The 11,726-nt window shown below is 40.4% G+C and overlaps 1 protein-coding gene across 1 annotated transcript in view; it reads right to left on the reverse strand.

Annotated features, from left to right (window-relative positions):
* PKP2 (plakophilin 2) overlaps window positions 1-11,524 on the reverse strand; it is a 78,110-nt gene extending 66,586 nt beyond the window's left edge. The window contains exon 1 of the mRNA XM_081059476.1: window positions 11,171-11,524. Within this exon, the coding sequence (XP_080915602.1) occupies window positions 11,171-11,393 (223 nt within the window). The 5' untranslated portion in view covers window positions 11,394-11,524. The remainder of the gene's footprint in view (window positions 1-11,170) is intronic.
* Window positions 11,525-11,726: the final 202 nt, after the last annotated feature.

An 11,726-nucleotide genomic window follows, 5' to 3' on the forward strand; every position in this document is an offset into this window, starting at 1 on the left:
TAAACAAATTTCAGACCTCAAGGGGTTGTGCTGGAGACAGCTGCAGGTTTGTGTCACTCTAAAGACCAGGGAAGATGAGGGAGGCCAGGCCTCTCCTGTTTCTCTGCAAGGGATGGCAAAGGTCAGGCAGCCCCTTAATTTTTAACTTCAGTGACAGAGAATTCCTGGAACCTGGACACCGCATGAGGGAAAGGACTCTTCTGTAGGACCCTAGAGTGAAGGCTCAACTCTGAATGTCTACATGAGGATCCTGCCCATGCACAATACATAGCCCCAAACTCCACCCTCACTGTTCCTTCTCTTGTCCCCATCCCCCACCCAGCTCAGGCTCTCAGAGGGGCAGGGATGCAAGGATCCTGCTGGTGTGGGAAAGTAGGCTAGCTGGGCAAGTCCGGGGAACACCCTGGCTCTAATTAGGAAAGGTCTAGGGACCAGGGTGCCCTCAGCACTGGGGATGTAGGGGGAGAGGCAGGAAAATGCTTAAACTGTGCCCTTCTCCAATAAACAGAAGACTTTTCTACAAAGGTAGTGGCCAGGCAGAAAATTATTGGTTAGTTCATGTGTAAGAAACAAAATTTATTATCTTTAAAAGAAGTACTTTAAGGGTATCCATGTTCGAAAAGTTTAGATTGTAACCGAATATATGAAAGTCAGGGACAATCTAGAACAGGAAAAAAAATACATATATGGCATATGTATTGATTCCTGTTACTCTATAATAAAATGGCAGGTGATGAAAGGGTGCAATTTTAGGAATCCAGAAACTTGTTTCAATGGGCCCCTCCAGTCCATCATCACCTGCACTGCTATCCTTACCCTACTTCCAGGAGCAGGTAGACAATGAAGAACAGTTAATACTGCCATCTTGAAACTGAGATTTCTGCAAGGATTATAAAAATGTGTAAGAATCTTTGGACAGGACCCCCAAAAAGTGTATCCTATCAAAATAGCTAATCATTGAGTTTTGTAATCAGGCCTGTTGAATGAAGTAAAATGTTCACTTCACATTGTTGCTGGGGGTTGTAAGGCTTTTTAAAGCATCTTACATGAACTGCTTACATTTCAATATTTTCTTTCAGGAGCTCAAGTTATTTTGTTTCTTTTCAATATTCTGTAATGCAGAGCCAGCTATTATCATTTTTCTTTATAAATAGGTAAAGTTAAATTACTTGCTTTAAATTGCAAAGAGATTTAATATCAGATTTGAAATCTGGGTGCCTCCTTTCCACTGGTCTCTGCTGTTGACTGCAATGGTGGCTTTTGAAATTGCCATTTATCAATGCCCTAGAGGGACTGTCATCATAGTTTTTGATATGAGGACCCTAAACAATCATTCTCTTTCCTCTAGAACTTTTGCCTGGGCAACTCCAAATACTCTATAAATACTAGTTCTTTACCTGCTGACATTAAGTCCTTAAAAGGAAGCTTCTCCTTCAGTTTTTAGATGAATGAACTGAGACCAGTTTACTGGTTCCCAAAATAGCTATAACGTGGTTGTTAACAGAGAATAAAATAAGATTAGATCTTTAAACCATGGACTCTCTTCCTTTGCAAGAAAGGTTGTGACTCTTGATATTCAACCGGCAGGCTGGCACAATAGACAGTTTCTCTGGTTCAAAGGCCAAATAAACGCAAATAAACAATAAATAATGCAGATTAATTTGTCTGGGCCATCATGTTTGAGATCAGTATAGTAGGTTAAAAGTGAATTAGCAGCTGTATTCAAAGTGAACTAGGGGGAGTTTTTTCTTAAAAGGTAAATACTAATCAGAATGAAAACATCTCTTTAAGGCAAGTCATTATCTTCTGTTCAGAGAATAAAATATTATATGTATACATAATAATGACTATTGAACATAAAATAGTTCAGCCATGAATTATTCTTCTCCAAAAACAGAAAAAAGAAAGGAAAGAAAAACACATACATACATGCTGCTTTAAATAAATGGAACATGAAAATCCACATTTTCTAACATGGAAAATAAGGGTGGGGTTTATTTCAAAGAATTTGTTTACTTCACAAAAGGAGGTAGGTACCTTCCTTAAAGTGAAGAAATTTGTGGAGTTGGTCTGGAACCTCCATTTTACTGTTTTCTGGGTGTCTGGAGAAATCACTTAGATGCCTCAGTTTCCCTTAATTCCAGCTACTAACAGAGTTGCTGAGAGAGAGGTTTACCTGAGAAAGCATACTCAGGTTCAAATGCTTTTACATTTGTAAAGCAACATGCAAAAATGAGATATAGTTTTTAAAACAGAATTTGGATCACAAAAGTTTGTTTTTGCACTTTTTCTTCAATTAATCTATTCTAGAAGGAAAGAAACTAGTGTGCAAGCTTTAATTTACACTGCGTTTTATCTCAGAGTTTTTATTCTGGTAAATTTACCAGTGGTATTGAATTTGACCTTTTCTGGTTATTTTTGAACGACCCAGCCACTGGGAATCATATTGTGATTTTTTTTTTTTTTGCCATTCATTTCACTTGCACTGTGCATTATGTGCTTTTGGTGTTTCCTAAAGAAGGTGATGATTTATAGGGAATATTTCAAATGACTGTTAACTCAGGCGACATTATCCAAACCTTTTCTTCTAAGAACACCATGGACATTTTATGGAGCCCGCTTTAAGGGAACTGAAGGAAGTAGTTACAGAAAAACTTTAAACCCCACCCTCCTCAAATAAGAAGCAATTTGGGTCAAAGCAATTGTCGGGGTGGGGTGGGGCTGGTGGGGTGAAGGCAAGGGGGGGTTGGTTTTGATGAAAGGATTCCAAATTGCTCAGAAGATGGCAAAGGTGTAGACCTCACAAGATAATGTAATTTTCTCCCTTTCCTGGTCTGAATTAGTTAGTCTGAACTGTAGGATCCCTAAGCAGCAGTTTGGGGGGAAATATCATGGTTTCTGGTCATCTATGCAAATATTATCCAAAAATAATGGATATTAGGTAGGGTTAAAAACAATAAGTTGATTTCCATAATCAGTGTTTTCTTTGTAGGTTTTTGTGGGCAGCTTTATTACCTAATTTGTTAAATTTAATATATTTATGAAATCGAATCAACATGCCTCTATTTTGACATGATTACTTATAGCTGGGCACATCTGAAAAATCAACTACAACTTCCTTTATGTAAGTATGAGAGAGAATTGTTAAATAAAGAAACAAAACCTTTACATAACCTGCCTCTATTGGAGAGAAGAGTGGTATTCTCATTCAGCAAAGCATCTTTTCTTTCAAGCATCTAGCACTCTCTGAGAGTGGTAAAAAACTGATTTGGTTCACACTGAGCTCCAAAAGGAGAATTTGTAGAGACAGAGGTATAAGAAATTCCCATGAAAACAGGTATAGTTAAATGTATGCACAGAAATCAGTAGGCATTCACTGCTGGTATTGCTCTAAATGCTCCACTTAATTTAACTGTGCTCACAAGCAGTTGTTTTCACAGTGTGGATTCACAATGGTCTTTTTGGTGGAAAGAAAGCTTGAAAGTCTAAAAGCTATTACCTTCTGGTATTTGGCCTTTCTACAGCAACCTCTAGATAACACCACCTTTTTCTCCACCTACCTTACAGAGATTTAACTTCTTCTATTAGAGTAAAATTGGGGGCATGCTATTACAAGTGAGAGGTGACATCTTCAAGTTATTAGAAGGAATCTGTATAGCAATTCATATTTAAATGGATCTTTAAAGGCAGTTAACAAAAGTAGGAACTTAAAACACAAAATATGCCAGGACACATCCAGAACCACTCATCAGGACTCCGTGTTGGTGAAGCGTTTTTGATTGTCTGTACAGGCATACAACATAGGATTGATTCATTTGCCTGGACGTCCATTAAAAAACAACATCTTCTTCTATTTGTACTTTCTAAGAAAAATGACCAGATATTTATGGAAACCACAATTTCACACCTTGCATACCATTCAACTCAGATCAGCACTTGCTAAGGCTGGAAAATGAGGAGAATGTGTTGGTTTAAAAAAACTATGGTGAACAAATGCAGTAATATTTGTTGTGACCAGTTCACACAGCTTACATAATCAACCCTAAGAAACAAGTCAGTGGACCTAGTGTACGGCTGGGCAGTACCGGCTATGAGTTCCTACAAAGTTGAACATGCCCGGGGTAGGTGTTGGTGGTACAGTGGTGAGTACAGCTGCTGTCCAATAAAGTTGACTATTCCAGGGACAGACCAGCTCTCCTCTGAGAATGGGCCACATGCTCCAAGTGCCACTGTGTGACTAGTCAATATACCAACCAGCAACCAGAAGTCCTTGTTTTTCAGGAGCTCCCTAAGCAGTTTGATGTTATGCTCTGATATATCAGTTTATGGCATTTTGGGGGCAATCTTCGAATTACTGCTCTAGATAACCACAAAAATACATATTTAAAAGGCCCTTTCATATTGCTGGTGACTATATCAGATATTTTAAGTTGGCAGAATATGTGATTACAGAATTTGTGATTATAACCGGTAACTTTACACACTGGCGAAGTACTGAATTGATACATTCTGGAAGTTTCTAAATCTCTTAATTCCTATAATTTGTGTCCTTTGGCACTCCTCCCAATTCATTTGCTCACATATTCCATAATGATTACTTTAGAACTGCAATGACTAATATCACATTATACCCACAATGATGCAACTAATAGTCAAAGAAATCACATGGAACTCAGAAATTTCATTTCATTTTTTTTCCTTAAAAAACTCACTCCAGGTTTTTGTAATGGGTCTTTTGTATTTTCACAACCTCCCTTGCCAGGGCTAACCTCTTTCCTCCCAACTGATTCATAACTGCTGTCCCTTCCTCTTTAAATCCACCACATCTGCTACATGCAGTTTCAGAAAACCCCTGCATTTTTCATGTTTCTCCCTGCTGAAACATATTCTGTGACTCACAATTAGCAAATCTTTTACGTGCACTTAAGATCTCCCTCTACAATATAAGCTGGAGGAGGGGTCAGGGAAGGCTGCCTATTTGAGGGCACAACTGAACTGAGTTTTGAGGGACTTGTAAGAGTTAACCAGGTCAACAGAAGGGAGGGAGACATGCAGGCGGTAGGGGTAGCAGTAAGGATACCAAACAAGATAAATCACACGTTTGGTGGGACGTGGGAGCAGTGGTGATAGGATGAAGTCTGAGGAGTTGCAGGCATTAGATCACAAAGAACTTGGAATGCCATGTTGAATGAGGATTTTATTCCCGTAGCTAACAGCAAGAAACTGAATGAAAATAAATTGGAAAATGATTTGATGAGATTTCAGAAAGTTAACTCTCGTAGTTATGTGGAGGATAGATTGGAGCGAGGCCAGATTAAAGCAGGAAGAGGCTGTCTTATCTTCCAGTAAAATTTTACCTCCTTGACATAAAGAATCACATCCTTTACTACCATGTCTAGCACAGTCATGCATCAGCACTTGACAAGTTAATTGTTGATTAGTCATATTTCCTTGTATATTCAAAATATCCTAGTTACACAAATTCAGTTTGCACTTAATCCTTCCGGCCGACATCTATCCTGTAGTCGCCACAGTGGAGCCAAAATGTGAGGGCGGCGTTGTATGTGTGGAACTGGCGGCAGTTGTCTTGGAATGGAAGATACTCAAATCTTTTCTACAGCTTCTCTGTCACTCCGGGAGTAAAGAGAGGAAGAAAATTTCCCTCCCCCAAACGTAGGTAGGCTTTCTTTCTGAGTGATTAGAAAAGCTGACTATGTTCATTTTGCAAGGTTGATTCTACATCTGGATAATATATATTTACTGTCATTCTCTTATCTGTATGGCTTGTGTATTTATCTGAAATATTTTGGTGGCCTATACTAAATTCCGATGATCTGTGAAGAAAAGTTCCCATTTTCCTCCTTCAAAGAATAAAAGGTAATCAAGATACAATAATTCTGATGTGATCCTTGTATTGTGAGATTTAAGATTTAGTGGGAATAATTTATTAAGCTTCTAATGAGCAACATTCTTTTTTAGAAATCAAGGAATTGCAGAAATTTGGTTATGACGATTTGGCCAATTAATATGGTTAAGCCTAAAGCTCATTATTCCAAGAACATAAATATGTGGATTCTTTCAATGGTAATGACAATTGTATTTTCTTTTTTCGAAATACACATTTTCATCTAAGTCTACATATTGGGTTCCCTAGCTCATCTTTTAAGAACTTAAGAACCTAACAACTGTTCTTATGTCCAATATCCAATCATCATTAACAGTATTACAAAGATACACAATAGATTCCTTAATATTTCTATTGTAAGAGGACCTGAAATTCTGTTATGTTTCTTACCCAAATAAGTCAGGGGAGTAAGATGGCTCCCTCTAACACACAGATTACATTTTCTCCTAATTTTCTCTATTCCTACTCGCAACACCGCCTTTTACCATTTACTTCCCCAAGAGAAGTATAGTGTTATGTCCTCATACATTTGTGGATATGTATAAAATAGCTGGAAAAACATTTATCTCAGAATTCTATTATTTAAAATTCTTGACTGTCATTTGAGATGGAACCCAATGATCTTATTGTAGGCAATATTAATCAAGTCTGATTTTTAAATTCCACAGGTTTCAGCAACATATTTGTTATTATATTTCATTACTATCATAGATAGGTTGCCAATAATATGTTTGTTTTCTCATAAAACAAAAAGCAAAGCTTTTAATAAGTTTTATCGATCAGACCAGAAATTTAATTTGAATATAAAATCAATGTTAAGTACTTGAAGATAAAATAATGTAAATATCTATCGTCTTATTTTAATACATGGGAAACAATTTAAAGCTGATATCCAAAACAACATTGTAGGAGAATGAGCCAATGTGAATGACAAATACCTAGAATATCTAATTCAACTGAGCTACCCTGTTCCCGTGATTAGGATCACCAACACAGGGCATAGATAACATTAATGGAGCCCTCTAAAAAGTCTAAGTGAACAGACTTCTTCTCTTTAAGGTAATTTCCTGTATCTTATCTGTGACACATAGAGCAAAGAACTTTCATAATCACACACTGTTACTGTTCACTGATTCTGATGTATACCTACCATGCCCTCCCTCAAGACCTTATCCATAAATTATGTATTCTCACCATTTCTAAGGCTTGGGAGTTTATTTTTTGTAATCACCATTGTGTTAAAATTCTATTTCCTTTGACTAATTATAATCAGAAGAATTTCTAAAAAAAGACACTTTTTTTTTGTACTCACTGCAATCAATCTGTTAGACACTGGACAAAAAATGGTCTATGGACTATATTAGGCGTACAAGGAGGTACATTAAATTAGGTGGCCCTACTGACACATTATATTCAGACCACCATGACCACGTACCTGCCACCCCACCAGGGAACTCTTTTCTCCCTCGTCTCTTGATCCCTCCTAGTTTCTGTACTTTCTGAATGACTAGTCACCTAGCTTCCAGAATTGCTTCATTCCCAGAATTCCTCTTTGGCAAACAGATTTCATACAGGATTTGAACAACTAACTCCTCTCCCCTCCCCCCGTAACAACTATTAATTGCCCTTTTTTGCAACCTTTTCAGTCTTTTCTCTAGACTCCCCTCTGATCACAAAATTCAAAACATCTTGGCCAGGGAAATCATCTAAGTAAATGGCATGCCTCAAGTTTTTATGGTGGCTTTCCAAGGAAGTTGGCAAATTTTATTAGGATATTGTTCATTGTGTTTTACGAGTATTACATACAACAATTTACAACATGACTTTCTTCCTACGCAGGCACCTGGGGTTGGAGCACAGTGTAGTAAGTAAAGTAGTAGTACTTTCAAAGGAACTGTAATAACGAGGATGTGGACACTCAAAATTTTTCCCTTTGCTAATACTTGCTAATTTTTAGATGTCTTCTCTGTGACTTTTATGAAAGAATTTTTAAAATTCCCTACAATACAGACTCATTTCAGGATGCTGATATACACTTCTGACCCCCTGGCCCCACACTCAGGAGTTACAGCCAACTTTAAAACGGTCAGCACAGTTTAAAATAAGAGAGTGATTTACAATAAAAACCACCAACCTATATTAAGGCATTAGAAAGAAATTGACAGGTTAAAGATCCTTGCAGAGTATTTCTCAACAAATCAATGCCATTTATCTCATCTCTGTTTTCAGCAGACTATCTGCTGTCTTAATCTTACAGGTATGTCAACAATTCAGAATTCTCCAGGGCCCTGGAGCTAACAGCAGTTAACACCAGGGTAGTTTCTTCCCACAATTTCTTGTGTTGATACAGGATTCTTTCCAGGCCAGCACTGTTTCAACAATTGTTTGTCTGTTTCAACTTTAGAGACATGATAGTAATACAGAAATAATAAAAACAATGCTCACAACCATCAAGAGCCCCCAGACCTTTTCAAAGAACTTTAATTAAACAGCATAAACCAACTGCCCCTGGTAATTGTTCCATGGAGTGTTAATGTTACATTCCTTTGAAGCAGATTAGTTTTTTGAGTCTCAGAAATCTGAGGCTTTAAAGTAAGTAGGTGTTGTTTGCTGCCTTATCTCTCTGCCTGACTTGCACTTCTGTGTAGGCTGCTGAATGCATTTCAGCTTGCTGGGAAGCTACTGTTGTAATCAAAATATTTCAAGCACTTTGTTCTTTAGTTGGAAGAGCCACTCAACCAGTTGCCCTAAACATTTTAGCAGAAGCACCATGACAATGCCCTGTGCTCTAATATCAATTCTGTGAACTATGAAATATTCCTGTTATTCCCTCCTAGAACGGTCTTCCTCCAACCACTTCCCTATGTCCAATCCTATTAGATTTGGGGGCTCTAAAATCCCAATTTTTCCAAGAAGCTTTTCAAAATTCTCCTCAGCTAGTGGTCTAACTCATCCTCCTAAACACCACAATGTGTTAGCTGTTCTTTTGGGTCGCTTACCAGTTTGTGTTTGATAATGAGTCTTTTAGAGGGAGGCCTTCTTCAGACTTTAAACTTCTTGTTTTAAAGCAAGCAGTCTATGTTTAATTCAGCACCTACAGTGCCCTGCACACACCGACTCATTTGATAGTCCTTGAATTCACCAAGCAACATAAATTCACCATAATATAGAAAGGATAAATCACGGGTAGGTTTGGGACTAAGTGTCCAATAAATGCTGAGACCAACACATTCTTCATGTGTGAAATGGATCTTTGTATCTATCTCATGTGATTGTTTTAAGATATAACAAAATGCAAACATATTCTTGAACAGTGTTAGGTGCATAATAGATGTTCAACAATACTCCCTTTCCTTCTGTTCATTCAAGTTGCTGTTGAATGAATGGCTGGTTGCTGTTTCTAGCTAGCCATTCTCAGGGGTTAAGAAAGAATATCTAATGTGTATTCCTTGCATCCCCCAAGCAGAAGAATCTAGTTTGGTTTCAGTTTAGCACCTGGCCTGTACAGAATAGAGATGGAATGACTCCACTGGTGAAAAAGTGGCCACACTTGTTCTGGGGTCATCAGATTCCTAAACAGTAAATTTGGATTCCTTTTTCTCCATGCATTGTGGTAGTTCTGTGTTATCTAGCCCTCCCACTCACTCAGAACCACCTCAATTTTATTTAGAGGAAAATAGAATGGGGCCATAAAGAGGCTTAGGTTCCAATAAAAATCCTACTTTGTACTAGTAACCAAGAAGCTTAACAATATATAACTGATAGGTGGTTTAAAAATTCAGGCTTGGGACTTTAAATATCAGTTCTGCTCCTTACTATATGTGGGAACTTGAATGTTACATAACTGCTTAGTTTCCTCATCTGTAAAATGGGGATAAAAAGACTTACCTCACAAGTGTTTTTGGAAACATAAATAACATAATGGACGCAAACCACAATTCTTGGCACATAGTAGGCGCTCAATTACATTAATTAACTATAATCATTAAACACCTCTTTACTTTTCAAGTATATAAACATTGACTGCCTGATCCTTTAGGATTCTTTTACACAAGTTGAGAACAATAAAGCCTCCCTCCCAGTTCTGCTGTTTTCAATCTCTAATCTGGTCTTTTTTTCTTTTTCGTCATGGGTTCTCCATAGGCTGTTGTCCAATTACTTCCTAGAGAAACAGTTCAACATTGCAGAAAACAAACTGATATCCCAACTAAATTAATTGTTCAATTTCTTTCCTCTTCTCTTTTCTATAATAGCCTATCATACTTTTGTAATGAAAAAATAAATTAATAAGAGGCACGGTGTGGCTCTGATCATCTGACTTAGCAGGGGAGAAAATAACATATTATGTTTTCTAATTTTCAGCACTGATTTGCCATCTTCCCCTTCCACCTCCCCTGGCTATCGGTTACTGCTATAGTGTGTTTTTAAACCCCCTTTTTCTTAAAACCTCTTTCACCTCCATGTTTAATTTTTTGGAGAGACCAGAGCTATGCCCACGAGTGCGACCGAGGGCGCAGCTTTGCGGAGTGGATGTTGCAGCCGGCGGGGCCAAAATACCCTTCCTCCTTCCCCTTTTCCTCGGCGGGGTGGTGTGACTATTCCCAGGCCCAAAGCCTCCTACCCAATTTTTTCACTTCCTAGATCAGCCGCTCGCTTGGTACACGGTGTGGAACCTCCCAAAGTACCTGGGCGAGGCATCACAATCCCAATATACAGTTCGTAGGAGGGCCAGTACTTTCAGGTTTGTTTTTTCCCCAAAAAAATATTTATTGGGGTCACAGACTAAAAAATCTAATAAAAGGTAGGGGCGTTTTCATCTAGAAAAATGATCATACAGAATTTCCGCATAAAATTTCAAAGTGTTTATACATTCCCGGAGTCTCCAGATTAAGACCCCTGTAAGGAGGTCGAAGGGGGGACGCGACAAGGGGGCCGAAGAGAGCAAGTTTAGGAAGGGGTGAAAATCTTGGACTGAATTCTTTCACTTAGATATATAGGTACATTTAATATACACGGATACATATATGACAGAGCTGAGTAAGAGGTTATTTTAGAAAAGTGCTTTCCCCAAGTAAGCGGGTCTGAGTCTGGAGGCGCGGCGGCTCATACAAAGGGACGACGAGCAACAGGTGGGCTGAACACCAGGTCCAGCACCCACAGGAAGCAGCGAATCGAAGCCACCGGGCTCTGCGGGTGAGGGAGGGGTAGCGAAGGAGTAAGGGGGGGGATCGCGGTGGTGCAGGGGGGCGGCGGGGCTCCACTCACCGTTGGCCAAGAAACTGCGGCCCTTCCGGGCCAGGGTCTGCTGCACCTGCTCTTGGATCCGCAGGCTCTTGGCCGCCTGGCCGCTGCGGCCGCTGCTCCCCGCCAGCTTCAGCGTGGCCTCGGAGGGCAGAGCCAGGCTGGAGCTGTCCAGATGCCCCAGAATCTGCTGGCCCAGGACCGTCCGGATGTAGCCGCACTCAGCGGGGGAGCCCGGGGCTGCCATGGGACCGGAGAAGGCGACCGAGCCGCTTGCCAGCCCCGAGACCTGCAGGCAAAGCTGCGGCGGAGCCGGGGGCACTGGTGCGATCCCCGCCCCGCCCCGCCGTCCCGGCCCCGCCTGCGGCCCCGCCCCCCGCGCGGGTGAGAGGCTTGAGCCCCGGGGAGCGCGGCCCGCGGAGCCCCTGAGTCCGGCCTCCCCGGGGGAGGAGGCGCGGCTCCAGCCAGGCAGGCGCACTGTGCCTGGGAGCGGGGCCGGAGCAGGCCGCCGCTAGCGCGGACACCTGGCCGGTCGGACCCGCCCCCGGGTAGGTGGGGAAGGCGCGGTCCGCCCGGGTCG

This window comes from Rhinolophus hipposideros (genome assembly GCF_964194185.1).
Source record: "Rhinolophus hipposideros genome assembly, chromosome: 9".
Lineage (NCBI taxonomy): Eukaryota > Metazoa > Chordata > Mammalia > Chiroptera > Rhinolophidae > Rhinolophus > Rhinolophus hipposideros.